This window comes from Chamaea fasciata, unplaced genomic scaffold (assembly GCF_029207755.1).
Source record: "Chamaea fasciata isolate MVZ Bird 193981 ecotype frontalis unplaced genomic scaffold, bChaFas1.0.hap1 SCAF_3, whole genome shotgun sequence".
NCBI classification, from domain to species: Eukaryota; Metazoa; Chordata; class Aves; order Passeriformes; family Sylviidae; genus Chamaea; species Chamaea fasciata.
Window position 1 is genome coordinate 544,996 of NW_027094088.1, and position 19,208 is coordinate 564,203.

A 19,208-nucleotide genomic window follows, 5' to 3' on the forward strand; every position below is an offset into this window, starting at 1 on the left:
GCCCGCTGGTCACCTCTCACAGCTGCAGCTGATCCAGCGGGAGGCCGTGGCAAACCTTCCTTTCAGTCACTTTGTATCAGAAACTTTGTCCGGGCCGCCATAAATCCGGCATCGGGACTACTCAGTCCAGCAGCGCAGAGACATCCCGGCCTTGCACTTAAAACACTTACTACTTAGTTGGATACCGCCAGGGCCTTTGTGTACGCGACCCATTCCTCAGAAAGGAACGATTTTTGTAAAAAAAAATTAAAAATCACAAAACCAAACCCCAGCCGTACAATAAACGCCGCTGCCCACGCCCCGCCTCTTCCGGTTCCGGCGGTGCGGCGCGGGCCGTTCCGGGGCGCGGGGCCGTTCCGGGGCGCGGGCCGGTCCGGGGCCATGGGGCCGGGCCGGGGCCGGGGCCGGGGCCGGGGACGAGCCGCCGCCATGGAGAGCGAGGAGGAGGCGGCCGCGGAGCAGCCGCTCGGGAGGCTGGAGCCGGCGGAGGAGAGCTCTGACTCCAGCGACGACGGCGGGAGCGTGGCGGGGGCTGGCGGGAAAGGTGAGGGGCCCGGCGGGGCGGCTCCGGGGCAGCCGGCGGCCTCGGCTCGGGCGCGCTTCCCGGCCCGGTCGGGGTGTCACGGGCGCGCGTGTGGTGGGAAACCAGCTGGCAAATGGCCCGGTGCCCCCTCGTGTTCCGGCTCCTGCATCCTGCCCTGCCGAGCAGCCCGGGATCGGCGGCGGGGTTCGGCTGGAGCCGGGTGCGAGGGCGCTGGGACAAACGCGTGTCGGGGCCTCTTCTCCCCGCTCCCTTCCCGGTGCGTGGAGTCACAGAGCCTTGAGATGGTTCGGGTTGGAAGGGACCTGAAGATCCCCCGGTGCCAGCCGCCCTGCGAGGCTGTGGGCACAGCCTGGGCTGAGGGTCGGGGGTTCTTGTCCACAGCAGCGAGCACACTTTGGTTTCCTCGCCTCAGAACGGTCCAAGTGGCAACAAAAACCTTGCGAAAAGTCCGGCGAGAGCCCTTGAAGGGAATCGTGAGGGAGTGGAGCTCGGTGTCACACGTGTGAGGCGTCTCGGGCTGCCTTGTGACGGGGTCTGCAGGCCGTGTCTGTGGGGCCGGGGGCAGGCACATCTCTAGAGCTGAGCTTTCGGCACAGAGATCCACAGCTGGGCACGGTGCCTCACCGGCTGCTGTAGGCGTTTTGTTTTCCCCTGGTGAGGAAATGGTGAGCAGAGCTCAGAGACAGGATCACCGACAGGCACTCCTTCCTTCCCGCAGCTGGATGGGAGCGGGAACAGCAGTTCTGCCTTTGCCATCTGTCAGGGCGCTCCGTGGTCTTGTTTCTGGAGCAGGAGGAGTTATGTTAGAGTCCAGCACTGATTTTGTCTCAGCAGGGAACCACTGGGCAGATATCCGGTATTTCTTTAGGCCATCTGTTCTTGCATCCCGGGCACTCTGATGTGCTCTGCAGGTTGTGTAGCTCCCTGCAGGTTCTGCTGAGGAAGGCAAAAGGTGTCCATGTGTCATAGGAGGCTGTGCTTGAGAGCAGGAAATGCCCCTGTTATCAGCAGGTAACAGTAGCTTATCGAGAGGGGTAAAAAGAAGGAAACGACCCACAAAATAATGGATGAAGGGGAAAAATGGCAGGAGGGAAAATTAAATGGACTACAGAGACAGCAGAGAACAGGTAAGTTATATTCTAAGGGGGAAAAAGGAATGAGAAAAAAAAGGGAAATTAGGTCCTCAAGAAGGAATGCAAGGAACAAGGAAAATAAGCTAATCCTGCCTTTTTAACCAGAACCTTTTCACACACGCAGTTGCCAAGTCTGCTGCCCAGCAGTGAATGCCTGCTGGGACCGCTCACTTCTGCCCCAGAAGAGGCTTCTTTTTTTATAGTGATGTTTTTATCACTGAATGGTTAATTTAATCTCCTACAAGTAGGATGTATTTCGTGGATGATACTACCATGTGGAAATCATTTTCCCCATTAGGTTTCAGGTAGTCAGGTTTGGTCTCCTGTACCGGCACTGAAATACTTTATCGGTGGAAACTGTGCATGTCTTTCCTTTGTCTGATTTATACCACGTCTCCTTTTGGCATCATTTTATATGGTGTCTTTATCTCATTTTCACTGAAGTCTTTGCTATTTAAACAATATTGTTTTGGGATTGCAGCTAAATGGAGTATTGGAGTGCAAGTGATGGTGCTTTGTCTTACCAAGTGCTGAGAGCACCTTCCACATCATTATTCCTTTCTTTTAACACTTTCTTTGTCCTTCTGACTGTCCTTGTTCAGAGTTCAGATAAGGGGGAGGTGTTTAGGGGAAGCAGTGCAATGAAATCATGCTGCATTCACATTTCCTTTGTCCCTTGTGCAGCAGACTGGATGGTCACTGTTCCTGCATCCCACCTCAGAGCACTAATGAGCGTCATCAGAGCAGAATTCCTGAGCAGTCAGAACAAGGAAAATGAAAACATTTATTGAGGCAGCTCTTGGCTGTGCCCATTGTGTTTTCTGGGTGATGAAGTAGTTTCTGAAAGTCTTGGTTCCTGCCAGGATGAGAGTGCTTGGGATGAGTCCATGCCCTGAGCCAGTGTGACTGACCTCACATCGCTTCCTGAATTTGGCAAAGCACTCCAAACCTTGCTCATGGGGCAGTGTTTGTGTGGGAAGGGTTTGGGAATGAGGGGGCTACAAGAGCAGCTTGGGGGGCACCTGGCATCCAGCCAGGGTATCACAGACAGGCTGTGATTGTCCCTGCCGGGCCACAGTGTGGGGTGGTTTGTATTGCAAAGGCTCAGAAAGCCCATGTGGCTGTCACTGCTCAGAGGTGCTGAGCAGGCAAACACCACCTAAGTCAGTTTGCCAAGGCTTTCCCTTCCAGAAGGGGAACAAGTCCCTTCCTGCCCTTCCATGGGACTCGAATGAGCATATCCAGGTCCTGACTGAGGAAATGCTTTTGGTCATTGGTTCTGGACACCTAGAGGTATAAATCTAGAATATGGAATAGTATGATAATAGAGATGATAACGTTTTTTGCATTCTGGTTTTAAGAAGTATTAAAGGTTACTGACGTTAAGGGACATTAAAAAAACATTAAAGTGGGACAGTCAGGACCAAGAGGTGACCCCTCAGAATTCGCAGTGCCCAGTTCAGAGCTCGTACTGCTCTTTGTGCCAGGTAAAGACTTTGTACTGGTCTTGCGTGTGCTGTTGAGTGGAGAGAGAAGCAAAGACACTCTGCGGAGAGGGAGAGGCTGCTCTGTTCTAGTGATAAAGACTGAAGGGATCAGTTTGGAGAGGAACTGAAGGCTGAAAGATGCAGTGGTTTCTTTCTGCCATGCAGTTGTACAGGGATGGCACCACTATGCTTGTGTCTCTGTCTCAAGCTCCGAGACATCACTCTTGGTGGAGTTTTGCAGGGAGAAGTGCCTTGAGAAGCTGTTCAGCTCAGGTATGCCCTGTGCTCTCTTCCAGATCAATCTGACATGTCTTTTGAGGAACTCCTGAGGGTGCAGAGTGATGCAAGGACGAGAGTGAGCAAGAAAGTGCCTGGTGGGAAGAAAACTGTGAAGCCTACCAAAGCTACACTGAAGCAGCAACAAGGCAAAAAGGGGTAAGAGGCTCTTTTGAGATCAGAAAAATGTGTATGTGTGCTCTCTGCCTTCCAGAAATTACACTGTGAGCTCCCCACAGCAGTGGTGTTGCCTTGGAGCTGGCATAGATCTCCTTTAATGCACTGGACAATAATGCCTGTCACTGTAGTGTTTCATTTGGGAATGGTCTGGGGCTCTTTTCAGAGCTCTTAATATCCTGTCCTCTTCACATCCCCAGCAGCCACCTGTCACTTGACAATTAAATTGGCACTTAATTGGCAATTTATACCCTCTATATTAAGGCACTTGTAGCCCTTGGCACAGTGTGCCTCTCAGGCTCTGTGATGGTGTCCACTGTGACCTGAAATAGTTGCCCTGCTGGTTCCTAAACCCCTTCCAGCTTATCAGTATCTTCTGCCTGGCTCTCACTGCCTGGAGTTACAGTCACAGACAATTGTTCTGGAATTCCATTCATCCTTCTGCTGCTGTCTCATCTGTGGCTTGTCCCTGTTCATTTGCCTTTTTACCCTCCCTACAGTACTCTCCATCACAGACTTTTTCCTGCATTCAACACAACAAAAGCTACTGTACCTTTTCACAGAGTTCTCCACGGGCCCCCACTGGTAACAGCAATACCCTTTCCCTTTATTTGCAGTATTTAGCTAGTTTTCAGGCCTCAGAGTGGCACCCAAGTGTTTTTAATGGGTTTCCTCTGTTACACTGGCACTGCCTAACTTATTTCTGAATCCCTGCTCAATGCACGAGCAGTGAACACAATACATTTCTCCTGCCATAAAGAGGTGATTAGGATAATATTTCTGCTTCACTTTTTACCCAAGACTCTGGGGGATTTTGTGTGGTGCAACGTCTTCTCACAGTGTCTCTATTTCTGCCACACAGTTTGCATAATTCTGCTTTTGTTTAATTCCTCTGATCCTTTAAGTGATGTGTTGCTGTAAATCCCACGTGTTTTTTCTCTCATGTTTTTGTTATGGAAGTGAGCTTCTTAAAGGGTTTCAGGAAAATCCCCTGGCACTGAGCTGGCTTCAGCGGTGACTCCAGAGCATTGTGCATTGTTGCAGCTTCAGTGGATGTGAGAATACACTGAACCCTGCCCTAAGAGGGATTTGAAAACTTGTGCCTGTGGGGTTGTGTTCCTGCCCCAGTGTCACTTGTGGCTGGCTGTGGGTGCTCTCAGCACAGGATTCTCCTGTTTCTGATAACTTGCCTGAGGTACTGACAAATCCCAGGATGCAGCACCCAAGTAATATGGGGAGAGTAATACCCTGTTCTCCCACCTTATCCTGGCCCCTGGTATGCCTGAAACATCAAGCTGTGAAGGGCTGTGTTGCAAGGAGAACTTGTTCCTTAACTGGTTGTCACTGTGATCCTTGTGGTCCTGATTCATTGTGGAGCCTGTTTCAGGACATGTGCCATATGCTGTGCAGCCCGTTTTCCTGGGGGTGGTACAAACTGGGCTTCCTCACTGAGCCTGGCCACAGTGGAATTGGCCTCTCTCTGTGACTACCAGGCAGAAATTCCCAGCTTTGACACTCACAAGTGCTGAGGGAGCTGGCAGATGTTACTGCTCAGCTATTCTACCATCGCTGAAAGGGCATGGAGAGCAGGAGAGGTGCCTGAGGTCTGGAGGGAAGCCAGTGGCATTCCAGTCTTCAAAAAGGGCAAGAAGGGAGGGCTTGGGAAACTGCAGACCAGTCCTGGAAAGGTGATGGAGCACTTCATTCTGGAGGCCATCTCTGAGCATGTGGAAAAAAAGCTGGATCTTGGGAGTGGTCTGTATTGCCAGCAGGTCAGGGAGGGGATCCTGCCCCTCTGCTCAGCCCTGGTGAGGCCAGTCTGGAGTGTCCAGTTCTGGATCCTCAGGACAAGAGGAACAGGGAGCTCCTGCAGTGGGTCCAGTGGAGGGCAAAAACAATGTTAGGGGAGTGGAGCACCTCTCCCAAGACAACAAGTTGAGGGAGCTGGGACTGTTTAGCCTGGAGAAGAGATGACTGAGAGGGGACCTTATCACTGCAGGTATGTTAAGGGCAGGTGTCAGGAGGATGGGGCCAGGCTCTTTCCAGTGGCACCCAGTGACAGGACGAGGGGCAATACTGAAACACAGGGAGTTTCACCTGAACATGAGGAAAAACTTCTTTACTGTGAGGGTGACGGAGCACTGGAACAGGCTGCTCAGTGAGGTGGTGGAACCTCCTTCTCAGGAGATATTTAAAACCCACCTGGATGCAATCCTGTGCAATCTGCTCTAGGTAACTCTGCCTTAGGAAAGGTTCCTTCCACCCCCAGCCATTCTATGACTCCATGAGAGGAATAACTAGTACAGCACATTTAGTGATGCAGGTGGTGAGTTTTCACTTGATACAGTGGAGCTGTTCCAGGTTCTCTGTAGGGTTGTTTTCACCTCACATTGATGTATTTGGTTGTTGTGGCCTTCTGTGCTTTTTTGACTGAGTCACCTCTTTGCTTTCTGTAGGTATCATTGAGCTGGGAGAGTCTGTTGTGCCATAATGTTCTTCTGAGGGTCCAGATGACCTCCCAGCAAATTAGCTTGGGCCTCATACTGATGTCTGCTCCTCTTTAAATACATTTTCCTTGTTTTCAGGCCGTTGGAGATGTCTGCCAAGAGGCCTGTACCTTTCCTGCGACAAGTTGTCCCTGTGAGGAAGAAGGTGGGTGCTGCCCCTCCCCAGCTCATGGCTTCCCTTAGTGCTGCTGCCAGGGCACACACTTGGGAATGGGGCAGGTGGCACAGGCTGCTCTGGAGGACGGGGCTGGACCACTGGGCGGTGCAGACAGTGACAGTGTTTCCCTGGGGAGAACAACGGGTGGGTTGGAGCAGCTGCAGGTTAACGTGAGAGTTTGTGACCCAGACGTTTCTAGGAGGTGCAGTGACTGCCACCAGTGACAGTTCCACTGCAAACCATGGTCATTGTTCACTAATCCCAGAAGTGCTGATGTCCATCTACCTTCTAATCTGAATGTAATTTTTGACTTACCATTGCTGGATCATTGGAATATGGTAATTTTCACAGTTGGAGACCTCTCTTTGTCCCTCCCTTTTTGCATGACCTGACCCAGTTAATCTGTGAAAATCTGGATAGGTTTGAGTTCCCAAATCCATCACCTTGACAACACATATTCAGCCAGCTCATGGTCTGGGAGTTGCAGGTGTTTGACAGCAGCACTCCTGCTGCTATTCCTGGATATTCCTGGGTGGCAGACTGGCATATGGAGATGTCTGTTGCATGGTGAACTCAATGGAGGGATGACTCTGGGGATGCCACCTTGACTGTTGCACTCAATCCTTGCCAACTGCAGATATTTCAGTGGTGGGAGCATAACGCTGCTGGGGAAAAAAGAATTGGCTGACCCATGAAGGGAGTGTAAGCAGGCTGTTAACAGGGTAACACTGGCTACAGCCCTTCCCTTTGCCTTCCCTGCTGGCAGGTCCAGAGAGACCCTCGATTTGATGACCTGTCTGGAGAGTATAAGCCTGAAATATTTATGAAGACATACAGCTTCCTGGACGGCATCAAGAAGCAGGAGAAGGAGGTGATGCTCTGTGCCTGTCCTTGCCTGGAAGAACCTTGCTCGACAGGGGCTATTTCTTCCAAGGCTTTTCCCAGTGGGGCTGGCAGGCAGGCAGCCATGCAGCTTTCTGCTCTCTCCTTCAGATGGTTCAGAAGCAGCTGAAGAAATGCCGGAACGCGGAGCAGAAGGAGAAACTTGAGCAGCTCCTGAACCGTATGGTGAGTTTAGGGCAGCATCTCCTCTCTGCCAGGCACTGAGGTCTGCCCCAGCGCTGACACGGGCCATCCTTTCTGTACAGACACAGCAGGAACAGGCACAGAAAAAACAGCAGAAGCTGAGAGAGAGGGAGCTGTCTCTGAAAAGACAACAGAGGGAACTGGCCAAGCAGGGGAAGAAACCCTTCTTCCTAAAGAAATGTAAGTACTCGGTGTGAGCATGCTGCAGGAAGATCTGGAGGGAGTACTGCTGGCAGGAATTCAAGCACTGCAAGCAAAGTGTCCATACTATTCCACAGAGCCCTGGGGGGATTGTTCTAGTGCTGGTACTCAGGGGACAAGCTAAGCCTGGGCCAGGGAGGGAGAGGTGAGGAGGGGCTGCTCTCTAGAGATGTTTTGGGCTTCAGTTGATAACTTGACTTCCCTCTCCTCTACAGCTGAGAAGCGGAAATTGGAACTAGCTGAGAAGTATGCAGAGCTGAAGAGGAGTGGAAAGCTGGAGAGCTTCCTGAACAAGAAGAGAAAGAGGAATGCCATCAAAGACAAGCGCCATCTGCCCTCACAGAAGAACCTGTGACTGTTGGACAGTCGTGCTGTTGTCTGCACTGGCTCATCCTGCCTTGGCCAGGCCTGGAGGACGGTTATCCCTCTTCCCAGGATCTGCCTTCCACTGTACAGTGATGCTGTAAGGCAGCAGAGCAGGGGCTGAACTGAAGGAAGTCATGGGTTTTTTGTAGCTGAAGTATCTTCTTTGCTCGTGGTTTACATCATGCCTGGGTGGTGACAAGTGTGTTGTGCAGGTGCTGATGGTGATGACAGCTGTCTCTGCCCTTGCACCTGCTCATTTCTAACTCTAGCAAGGAAAGCTTGAGTCCTGCCCTGCACTGCTGGCTCTACTCCAGGTTCTTTCAGACTTCCACTGAGGCAGAAAAGGACATGGGACAATGCCTGCTCAGAGCAGCAACCCTGACTTCAGATCAGGTTGCTCAGGGCTGCGTTGGTGGGATCTGGTAATGTCCAAGGACAGATGCCTTCACCTCTCTTGGCCTCTGCTCTACTGCTTCAGATTCTCAAGATGGGACTTTTTGTTCCTCTCATCCAGGAAACCTGCCTGGTGTTAGTCCATAATCATTGTCTTGTTCTCAGTGAAGTGCCTGGCTCTGTCCTCTCAGCAGCTTTGTCAGAGATCTGAGGGATGGGGTAGGAAAGGGGTGCTGTAAGGTGTCCCCAAAGACTTTTCTTCCTAAGGGTGAAGGAATCCTGTTTACCCAGCCTTTCCTAGCAGTGCTCCAGCCTCTGACAGCTTTCACATACTCAACTGGAGTCAGCCCAGACAACCAACTTATCTTTTGGTGGCCCAGCATGGATCAGGATCTGGATGTAGTCTCACAAGAGATGAGTAAAGGTGAGAGGATCCCTCCCCGTGGGCTGCTCCTGGTGATGCAGATCTAGGTGTGGCAGGCCTTCCTCATACACGGGGCATGCTGTGCCTGCTCAGGTACTGCTGCTTGGGATCTCTCCTTCAGAGCAGCTTGTGGGTCATCTCCACAAGGTTATTAGTGCTCCCAGGAAACTGATCGTGTAGGAAAAAAGCACCTGTTTTCCTTTACTCCTGCTGTCAGTGCTGCTACAGCCAAAAGGGAGTCAGTGCCTCTCTCCAATATCCCACCAGCCCTCTTGCTTCTCCTTGTTCCATTTGCTCCTGTCTGCCATGGCTGTGCTGACAAGGGGATGGCTCAGGTGACCCCAGAGGGACAGGTCAGAGTGTGCTGGGGGAGTGCCTGGGCACAGCTGTGCTGTGTGGGTGGCTGTGGGGACACTGCTGTCCCTCCAGGTGGGGTGTGGACACTGCTGTGGGTGTCCCTGGGCACGAGTGGTTGCAGTTGATGTGGCTGCAGTGGTGTCACAGGCAGTGGTGGCTGACCATGCTGCCACACACACCCTGTCAGTGACACCCTGGGAGCCCACCAGAGGCTCAGGGCACCTGTGGGCCAGGAGGAATGTCTCCAGTCCCAGTGCCTGGGCTGCTCTCCCCTGCCCTGGGTGGTCACTGAGTGACCTCTCCACACGCTGCAGCTGAACAGACACCCAGTCACACAAGGGCCCCACAGCAGGGGGGGATCTGCCCGCTGGCAGGGACACAGACATGGAAAGGCTGCAGGGCTCAGGTCTTTTATTGCAAAGAGGGAGATACAAAAAAAGGACAGTCACCCCTTTTTGGGTCCCCTCAGGCCTGCAGCTGGCTGAGAGGGGTGACAGCAGGGGGAGACCAGGCCTTGCTCCCCCTGCATGGGGACCTGGGCTCACACAGTGGGGAGCAGGCTGCTGCCAGGGACCACGCTGGAGCCAGGGCCAACCACGACAGAAACGTGGGTGACCCGCCGTGTCCCCATGGGGCACCCTGGCTGCACAGGGAGCCTGGCACAGGGTAGGGCTGCCTGGCCTCGGGCAGGCACAGCTCACAGCAGGCAGCCCTGGCCTCCTCCCCTGCTCCGCTGCCGTACCAGGCGGGGTGCTGCGGTTCCAAACTGCTCTGCAGCCCTACAGAGGCTGCTGTGGGGCCTCGCCGTGCGCCCCTCGGGGCCCTGAGCAGTTCTGCCCAGGCAAGGAGGGAGCGGGGCCGTTGCCCTCTGTCCAGGCAGGGAGCTCCGCAGCCTGCCCCAAGTTTGTGGGTAGGGCCAGGCAGGGGGATGCCCGGGCTGTGGCTCCTGCTGGCCCGTCACGTGTTGTCCTGGGCCAGCTCCTCGGGGCAGGCGGGCTGGTCCCGGGCCTTGCGCGGCCCCGCGGGCGGCGGGGCCGGGGCGCCGTGCTGCGGGTCCGGCCCCGCGGGGCTGTGGTGCTGGTGCCGCTGGTACTGCACAAACATGCACACCTTCATCCCGATGGCCAGCAGGTTCTTGCCCATGAAGATGCTGGAGACCCGGGCATCCCTGAAGAAGACCATGTTGCTGCCTCGGATGAAGATGGTGGTGATGTTGACGGTGAGCATGCTGAGCATGGGGTACAGCATCATGCGGTGCGGCACGATGCCGATGCCCTGCATGCTGATCTCGCACAGGGACACGCACGGCAGCACCAGCAGCAGGATGTAGCAGTAGAAGAACATGATGCCCTCGGCCCAGAGCGGCAGCCCTTTCTTCTGAGGCTCCCACAGGTTGGCCTGGATGTCCAGCACGTCCAGCATGTCCACAATGACCCAGAAAAGGCGGTTGCGGAGGTCTTCCTTCTTCTTGAATGTTCTGACATACTCCATGTGCTCCGTGGCCACCAGCAGCACGTAGAGAGCTGGGATGCAGATGGAGAGCAGCAAGGTCAGCGCTTTGCGGGCTATGAGATCCAAGCTCTTCCGGTCAGCTTTGTAATTCTGGTACACGAAGTAGACTTTGATCTCCAGAACGAAGACATACAGGAACCAGAGGATCATGGCATATCCTCGCTTAGCTGTCTTTACCTCTGCCCCAACCCAGATAGCCACATAGCGCAGGACCAGCAGGAAGCATATGTCACCCACTGCCACCATGACACAGATGCCCAGCTTCCTGGAGCCCTGGCTCTGCTCCACCAGGTAGGCATCCATGAGGACGAGGCTGGTCATGATGAGCACAGTGGAGAGGCACACGTGGGGCTTGCTGACAGGTGGTGGGGGAACCATCCTGCACAGAGGAATAGGCAGGGTCATCAGGGAGTTGCTGAGATTTCCTATCCCCCCCCTCGGGCCCCCTTCTGCCACCCCTCTCATCAGCAGCCTTGGATGGCTGAAAAGAAGGGAGGGAGCCATTCATAGATTTCTCCCATCCTATGTGCCTGGCTTGTTCCAAACCTGCAGATTTCTAGCCAAAGAGCTCCTGACACCGACCAGGCCATCCCAGTGGCATGTGCTGGCTGAAACCCAGCTCTAGGAAGCACATGGTGGGGCAGGCTGGACACCTGGGATCATCCCACTGCTCCTTCTGGTAGCTCATCAGACTGGCTAGCCCCTGCCACCATGGAGGGCACATGCCTTATTTTCTGTGGGATTTCCCAGCCAGTGGTACTGTTTATATTTCCCCCCCACGAGGCACGTTAAGACTAGATTTGTGTTTAAGCCAAGTGGGCCCTTAAAGGCTGTGATCCAGGACCACTCTTTTTAGTCTCTTTATTTTCATGCGCAGCACAAGATGAAGCCAGGCTTTTTTAACCTGGCTGTCTTGTGGGGTGGGTGGGAAAAAATTGGCCCAATATTCAGTTTCCTTCAGGTTCACAACCCCCAGCTTGCCTAGAGCTATTTGCCCGTGCTCACCCTGCCCCGAAACCATAAACTGAAAGCAAGGAAAATCAGCACGAGCCCACAGCTCCAGGACACAAGGAGCTCTGCAGCAGGCCCTGAATTTCTGTGGGATGCTCAGCTTTCCTGGGCTGGGGCAGAGCAATGCACTGTCCCCAAAAGCACCCTGCCTGCCTTGTACAGCACCAGGGCTGTCAGACTCCCTCCCCCTGACCAAGCACAGCTGCAGGCAGCTGCCTTCAGAGGCAAGGAGGGAGGACAGAGCCGGGGCCTCACCAGGCACAACTTGGCAGCTGCTCTGGAGGGGAGCCAGCCCCCCGGATGAAATGGAGGATGAAACTGGGCCGATGATGACTGTGTGGCACAGCGCTGCACGAGGGCTGCCCACGCAGAGCCCGCCTCTGCCACGCCTGGGCTGTGCAGGGGCCCTGGGACACCATCCTGCTCACCCAGGGGACAGCCTGTAGGTGACACCTGACCGCGGAGCAAATCCCTGGGAGCAGGATGGAGGCCGCACAGTTAACGGTCACCCCTGCACACGGATGCTCCTGGTGCTGGAATCGACGGCACAGGGCCCTGGGCACAAGCTACCTGAACTCCTGCTTTTTGGCTGAGGGAGCAGGCGTCCGGCGCAGTCGTGCATCCCTGGGCCCAGCAGCATCCTGGCACGTTGCGGGAGGCAGCGAAGCCTGAACCTGTCAGACACAGGTGCCTCTCAGGGGGAGGGAGCGGAGGCCGGCGGGCGCGGGGAGCCCGTGGCTGTGGCACATCTGGAGCGCGCCACACGGCCGGGGGCTCGCCCGCCCGGCACCCCGCGGCCCGGCGCGGCCTCCGCGGGGGCTGCGGGGCCCCAGGCCCCGGCCCAGCGCCCGGCTGCCGCCCGCCCCGGGGCCCGAGCGGGGCCGCCGCGCCGGGCTCCGTCCCCCGGGAGCGCCGGGGCAGCCCCGGCCCCGCCCGTCCCGGGCCCCCCGCCCACAGCGGCCGGGCCTGCCGGGGGCAGCGCTGCCCGCCGGCCGCGGGGCCCGGCCTGCCGTCCCCGCGGGTCCCGCTTACCTCGGGCGGCTCCCCGGGGCGCAGGGCGGCGGCGGCGGCCCCGGGCCCGGCGCGGCATCGCCCGGCGCGGCCCGGCGGCGGCGGCGCTTCTGCGGCGGCGGCGGCGCTCGGCCCCTCCCGGCGGGCGGCGGGCGGCGGGCGGGGACTGCGGCGGCCCCCGCCTCACCCGCGGGCCCGGCGCCGCCCGCCGCTCCTCCGGGCCCGGGGCCGCTGCCCGGGCTCGCCGCCGCCGCCGCCCCGGGGCCGCCGCCGCCCCGGGGCCGCCGCCTGCATCCCCGGCCAGGGGCAGGGCCCGCGGGGCCGCAGCCCGGCGGAGGCCCCAGCCGGAGCCGGGGCAGCCTGGGCTGACGAGGATGTGTGCCCTCCGGGGCGGACGGGGGCCGCGAACCCTCCTTGCTGGGCGGAGGAGGCAGGGGAAGCCGTGCCCCTCCATGAGCTGACAGCCGGCTGTGCCGGTCCGCAGGGCCCCGGAGAGCCCCAGCCTGGCCGGGACCAGGACAGAGGGGCTCGGCACCTCCAGGGGCTTGTGTGCACATAAAGCAGGCCAGGGAAGGCAGGAGGTTTCTATTACCCTGGTGGACATACTTCTCTGCAACTGCTCGTCTATCAGCCTGAGCAGCTTATTGCATTTAACTCCAAACTTTCCTCTGATTTAGGTGTTAGCTACACTTAGTCAGTGTATTTCCTCCCTGACTTTGAAGTGCTCGTTGTAGATATATGTATTTTGGAAGAGGGGGAAGCTCTAAGATCTCTGGAGATGGGCTGTGAGCAAAACCAGGCACAGACCTGAGAGCAAGCACAAGGGCAAGTGACAGAGTGCCAGGGGACGTGCAGCCCTCCCTGCATCCAGCTGCTGACAGAGTGGCTGTAGCTCCTTGCTGGATCTAATGCCCTGGGGCATCTCAGCTGGCACCAGGATCATATAAATCTAACCTGTGGTGTCCTTGGCAAATGGAGACACTGGACCAGCATCCAGGCTTAGCTCATGTGTCCCACAGCGGGTGTGGACTGGTTGATGCAGGCAGGTGGAGGTCCTGTATGAAGGGAGCAGAGCTCTGGGTTAGACAGGTGCAACAAGGTAAGGAGTTTGTGGGAGCATTCTCCTAACCCAGGAATAAACAGCAATCCTCAGAAGGGCTGAAAGAGCAGGGAAACAAAGCAGCCAAAGCCTCCAAAAATGAAAGGAGACCTTGCAACTCGAGTGGAGAGCAATGTGAGGAGGCACAAGAGGGCAAGCCAACACTGCAAAAATCTACTTCTTTCCTCTGGGGCACAGAAGCACTGGCTCTCACTATCCGAGCAGTCTCCTGTGGGATGCAGGGAGGAGCAAAGGGCCTCTGTCCATGGAGGCACCCAGGGAGAGGGACGCCACAGTGGTATCCATGTGGGAGAGGAGTGCTGGAGGAAACTACCAAGCAATGGAGCTAAAGAGAACATGATTCACCCGTGAGCTAGAATCATAAAAGCCCTGAGTCTCCACTAGAGACTAGGACGGGAGGTGACAACATTTGCGTGGGAAGCAGTGAAGAGCTGCTTTAACAAGGCACATAAAAATAAGGAGCCGGAGCAAGAACAGATACTTCTGTGATTCTCTAAACCACGATGCTGGAACCGGGGTGCCAGAGTTGGTATGAGGATGCATCTGTACCATGGATAAAATGGAAAGAAACCAGAGGGGGCACACCAGGGTTCCCAGGCACATAGCTGCTCTCTGGCTGCTGCAGGCTCCAGCCCTGGGTGGAAAAGCATCTTCAGCTTTTCCCTGCTCTGCTCATGGAACCTGCCCAGAGGAGCAGCAGGACTGACAGCCCTTGGGAAGCGCCTGGAAAGCAGTCACTTCAGCAGGCTGCCCTGGGCTCAGCAGGGAGGTGCCTCTGGTCTCCTGGAAGTGAGCAGGCGTCACTGAGAACCTGGAGCACTCAGTGCTATTAAAGTACCACACGAATACCCAGGAACGGTGATTCAGACTAGAAAGCAAACAGCTGGGGAGGGACTGCAATGGGTTTTCTTAGGATAAATCAAGACCCTAGACCTAGCAAGCTCCTCTGGAGCAGGCGGCTGCTTTTGGGGAAAGACAATAGTGTTACCCAGCTGAGGTCAAACAATGATGGGTTAAAATGCTGAGAATAAGGCCATGACCATTGTGTTACTCTCTCCAGCTGCAAAATCAAGGTTTCCACATTAATTGGCAGAATGGTATGAAAATGCAGCTCATCCTTGGTTCAGCCGGTCTTACACAAACCTCTCTGCTGAGATCCCCTAGAAAATGTTCTTAGAGAACCAAGGCTGTCAAGGGTGAAAGCAAAGGTCCTCTCGTGCATTAATGACTTACTAAAGGAAAGCAAATGCATTAAAGCAGCAACCAAGCTGTTTTGTGAGCAAGTCAGGAGCTCTGGGCAACTCTGCTGTGATCCATGCCATTTGTCAGATGCAGAAATGGGCAGCTCTGTCACTAGGGACGCTCTGCCCTACACATGCTTTATAATCTGTGATGCTTTCTCAGCTGCTGGAAGTTCTGGGCATGGTCTCCAGGTCACAAATGACTTTTGCCCACGGCAGCCACCACTTGCAGTTTTTGGCTGATGAGGTTCCTCCTTTTGCTGCGCTCCCCTGGGAGTTCAGTGGGACTGAAGGGGATTTCTGCCTCTCTCCCTGCGGCGTGTTTGGAGTTCCCAGATGTTTCGAGGAAAGAGTCAGTCAGAGGTCTCGGCTTCCTTTTGGCTTCAGCCCGCGGTGGCCCCGGGTCCAGCTGCTCTGTTCCTCCGCTGGCCGGCCCTGCTATCCACTGCGCTGAGGGCACCCTCTCCTCGCGGCGCTCCGTGGATCGCCATCGCCCCGGGCGCTCCCGCGGACGTCTTCGCCGCCAGCCCCGGCACAGCGGCTCGGGCAGGGCCGAGGCCCCGGCCAGCCCCGGGGATTCTCCGCCTCTGCCCCAGTGCGGGGACGGACGGACGGACGGAGCAGCCCCGGGGCTGGGACGCGCGCCCGACCGCGCCCCTGGGCGCGCCCCCGCGGCCGATGCGCTTTAAAGGGAGCGAGGCCGCGCCCTCCTCCCCCCGCCCAGCCGGGGCAGCGGCGGCGCTCCCATTGGCCGGCCCCGCCCCGCCGGCCTCTTCGATTGGACGGCGGCAGCCCCGGCCGCGCCCCGCGCTCGGCTCCCATTGGCCGTTCGCCGTCGGCCGCGGTCCTCGCCCTTTCTCCCGGCTCCGGTTGGCTCGTGCCCGCGCCCCGGCCGCGCTCTGATTGGTCACGGCCCGCGGGGGAGCGGGCGCGCGCGCGCGCGGCGGGGCGGAGGCCGTCGCTGAGGCGAGGGGCTCGCGCCGCCCCCCAGCGCCGACGGCGGCGGGATGGCGGCCATGGCGGCGGGCGGCGCGCCCGGCTCGGGCCCCGCCGCGGGGCCTCCGCCGGCGGCCGGCGGGGCCGCGGCCGCGGCGGCCTCGATGGCGGTGGCCGGCCCGGCGCCGGTGCCGGTGCCCATGCAGCTCTTCGCCACGTGGGAGATCGACCGCTCGTCGCCGAGCTGCGTGCCCAGGTGAGGCGCCCCGCCGCCGGGGCCGTGCGGAGCCCGGAGACGAGCGGGGCCGGGGAGGAGGAGGCGGCCCCCGCAGCATCCCTGCCCCGCCGGGCCGCGCTCTCGGCGGCGGGGAGGCCGGCCCCGGGCGCGGGGGATGCGCAGGCAGCCGGCGCTGCCAGCCGGAGCGGCCCCGGGGCCCGGCGGGGCGGGGGGCACGGCGCTGGACCGCCGCTGCGGAGCCTCCGTGTCGCAGCCTCTGGCCAGCGTGTGCCGCGGTGGCCGTGGGTCTCGGAACGGGGCGTATCGCCGTGGCCGTGCTTTGGGAAGCTGCCTTTGCCCCCGGAGTGAGCGGTGGTGGCCCTACAGCCGCTGCCTGGGGCCAGGCGGTGGCCACCGGGCATCCGCGGGCCTGTGTCATCCACCCTCCAGGGAGCAACAGGAAGGATTCGCTGTGCTGCCAGCTGAACTCAGAGTTGTGTCTCTGGCAGAGCTGGGAGACAAGCTGGGTGGTGTGGGTGTCATCACTGTCGGTGCGGGTAAAGGTATGGTCCAGGCTGGATGTGCCTGTGAGCACCTGTCTGGGGTGTGTTGACGGGGTGGGTGGGTGTCCTTTGGCCCACTCATCTTATCAGGCTCTGGTCAAGTCTTCTCGTGAGAGTTACGGGACAGATTTGGGAAATCACCCCGGTTCCTTGCGGCCCTGGGCTGTGGTGTGTTGTCTGCAACGATGTGTTCAAGTGTTTTGCAAAAATTAGGGGCGTAAAATTCAATGTTCCTGTAGGGCAGCGGGATCGCAGCCTTTGTGAATGTGCTTTGCTAGAAGGATGTGTTTGTAGGGAGAGACTCAGTGACTGAGCGGCCGGATGGGCTGGAGTGGAAACATTCCAAAATACTCCAGGCTACTAGAGAACGCCTCTGTGATTGTGGTGCCCAAGGGAGCATTGCGGTGCCCACGGGAGTGCTGGGCTCGGCAGGCAGCAGGTGTGAAGGGGTTTGCAACATGTGTCTGCTAAAAGCCTGTGCACCTTTTATGACACATGCAGAGGCTGTTGTGTGGAGCAGGAAGCAAGTGATCATTTCATAGCTTTAAAGTGACTTGAGGTGCTGTTCGTGTGTGGGCAGGTTATTCCCAAGCTGGAATTTGGAGAGCGGGACAGAATTACGAGGTTGACTTCCTGCAGAAAAAGTTTGCATATGCAGAGCACAGAGCTTAGTGATGGTGAGGGATATACATGTACATAGGCTTCACAAAGGAAGTGCCCCAGGAGCTAGGGAGAGGAAAACTGCTTCGGGCAAACCGGGGACAGAATGACTGAGAATAGTGAGACTGAGTGTAGAGGAGTGTAGAAGTGGGTTACATGGGTGGCAGGATGCCAGCGGGTGAGAAATGATGTGTAATCAGTCTGAAAGGTGTTTGTACAGCTGGTTTTTGGCCCAGTGAATCCTGTGTCTTCTCACAAGGACAGTTTCCATTAGCACTGCGTGGATGCTTGTTCCGATGCACGAGCTTCTTTGTGTGCTGATAGCCCAGGGGGCAGCCGTCTGACACAGCTGCTTGCAGCAAACTTGTGTGAAATTCGTCTGAAATATCGTCTCTGGAATATCTTCAAACGCTGCATCTGCTGAGATGGGAAGAAGCTAATGGAAGCTGAGTGTTCTTTCAGAGGCCATGGCTGTGACATGAAGTGGTGCCATGTCTGTGGAGTCAGCAGGGCTGGAGAAGTCCTGCCAGTGGCCACAGCGCACAGTGAGCAGTGTGGGACTGGTGCCTCTGTGTTTTCCAGTCTTCACGTAGCCCAGGCTTTCCTGGGAGGGCAGGTCACAGCTGGGCACCTGTCAGCAAGTGTTTTAGTTCACTGAGGCTGAAGGGAGCTCAAGCCCCAGACCTGAGCTGTTACTGGTGTATTTGTGCACTGTGTTTCCTTGTTGCTTGCCCATGTTCTTTCTCTGCTACTCTGCTCGTGTGTGATATAGTCTTGGTGTGTTCTTCAAGGCAGGAGCTCTGCTGTACTAGCCCAGTGCCCAGCACAGGTGGTCTCTGGTCTCACTGTGCTTTGGGCGTGGTAGTGGTGGCAAAATAATGCCCTTGGGCTTCTCTGTCTCTAATGCATGTGTACTCTGCATTTCTTCATACTTAGGCATATCATATTTATTTTTGGAAATTGCTCACCGAATGGAGGTGTCATCCCTCCTGCTGGGGTCTTTCTCTTTGCAGGGCCAGGCTGAGGGAGTGACCTCTTGATGATCTTCCTGTGACCTGACTGAGCATAGCCTGGACCCAGCTGCCTTTGGCTTAAGTGGCTGCCAGGGGAGGCAGAGCTGAACGTTATGGGCAGTGGGCTGTTATGCAGAGAGGCAGAAGGAAGTGAACACCTGGAATCCATACAAAATGCTTCACTGGGGCTACCCATTGGCTCAGAATGATGGGATTCCCATCACAGTGCCTTAGAAGGAGAACAAACTTGATGAATTCACCATGCAGGATGTGAAGCATACTTTGGCTAAAATAGTCCATCAGTCAGCCTTAACTTCTACTCACAGTTACATGAGTAGAAGTCTACAGCAGTGTTCTGAGGTGGGAGTGTCTTTATTGAGATGCCTTGCAGTTGAGTCCCCTTAGGGGTAGTAGCAGGTTTTCACTGTGTAGGGACTGCCAGAAGTGATGTAGAGCTTTGCCAGCGTGAAAAGTCTGTCTGCATCAAGGTAATGTCTGACCGTGTTTTCATTGTTTTGTGTGTTGGTCAGGCAGTAGGTTGGGAAAAAATGTGTCAAAGGACTTTGTGCAAACATGCTTGAGGTCCTGTTATTTCCCCGTAGTGGTATTTTCCACCTCTTGTAATAGGACTGCTCTTTTTATTTTTTCTTTTAACATCTGAGCGTCCATAAATGTGAGTTCTTAATTAGGAAGCAAGATAAGATTGTGTTATTGTGTTCACTTTTTCCATGACACAGCTACTGCGTTCGGTGTTGTGTGGATGTTGTTTCAGTGATAAGTAATCACATTTCTAGTTAGAGGTGAGAGATACAAGTT

General features: G+C 56.4%; 3 protein-coding genes across 5 annotated transcripts in view; 2 read left to right on the plus strand and 1 right to left on the minus strand.

Moving 5' to 3' along the window:
- The first annotated feature begins 344 nt into the window (after window positions 1-344).
- RRP36 (ribosomal RNA processing 36) lies at window positions 345-8,230 on the plus strand. Its single transcript, XM_066177620.1, has 7 exons — window positions 345-544; window positions 3,461-3,599; window positions 6,203-6,269; window positions 7,048-7,152; window positions 7,275-7,349; window positions 7,430-7,547; window positions 7,784-8,230. Exons 1-7 carry the CDS (start codon window positions 382-384, stop codon window positions 7,921-7,923), a joined length of 807 nt encoding a protein of 268 aa, XP_066033717.1. The 5' UTR covers window positions 345-381; the 3' UTR covers window positions 7,924-8,230.
- Window positions 8,231-9,502: 1,272 nt separating this feature from the next.
- On the minus strand, window positions 9,503-12,748 carry LOC136286254 (transmembrane protein 121-like). Of its 2 annotated transcripts, XM_066177617.1 has the most exons (3): window positions 12,664-12,748; window positions 12,202-12,305; window positions 9,503-10,999 (listed from the first exon to the last, which is right to left on the minus strand). In XM_066177617.1, the coding sequence occupies exon 3, from the start codon at window positions 10,996-10,998 to the stop codon at window positions 10,066-10,068; it is 933 nt and encodes a 310-aa protein (XP_066033714.1). In that variant the 5' UTR covers window position 10,999; window positions 12,202-12,305; window positions 12,664-12,748; the 3' UTR covers window positions 9,503-10,065. The 2 variants fall into 2 exon arrangements, with proteins under 2 accessions (XP_066033714.1, XP_066033716.1); XM_066177619.1 differs by lacking the exon at window positions 12,202-12,305.
- A 3,262-nt stretch (window positions 12,749-16,010) lies between these two features.
- The window catches only part of LOC136286258 (phosphofurin acidic cluster sorting protein 1-like), a 48,159-nt gene continuing 44,961 nt past the window's right edge, over window positions 16,011-19,208 (plus strand). For both annotated transcript variants that reach the window (XM_066177623.1, XM_066177624.1), the window contains exon 1: window positions 16,011-16,195. In XM_066177623.1, the coding sequence (XP_066033720.1) occupies window positions 16,011-16,195 (185 nt within the window). The remainder of the gene's footprint in view (window positions 16,196-19,208) is intronic.

Coding starts and splice junctions, on each gene's coding strand:
- RRP36 (XM_066177620.1), top strand. CDS start 382: ATGGGGCCGGGCCGGGGCCGGGGCCGGGGCCGGGGACGAGCCGCCGCC. Junction 545..3,460: donor GGCGGGGGCTGGCGGGAAAG/GTGAGGGGCCCG, acceptor GCTCTCTTCCAG/ATCAATCTGACATGTCTTTT. Junction 6,270..7,047: donor TTGTCCCTGTGAGGAAGAAG/GTGGGTGCTGCC, acceptor CCCTGCTGGCAG/GTCCAGAGAGACCCTCGATT.
- LOC136286254 (XM_066177619.1), bottom strand. CDS start 10,998: ATGGTTCCCCCACCACCTGTCAGCAAGCCCCACGTGTGCCTCTCCACT.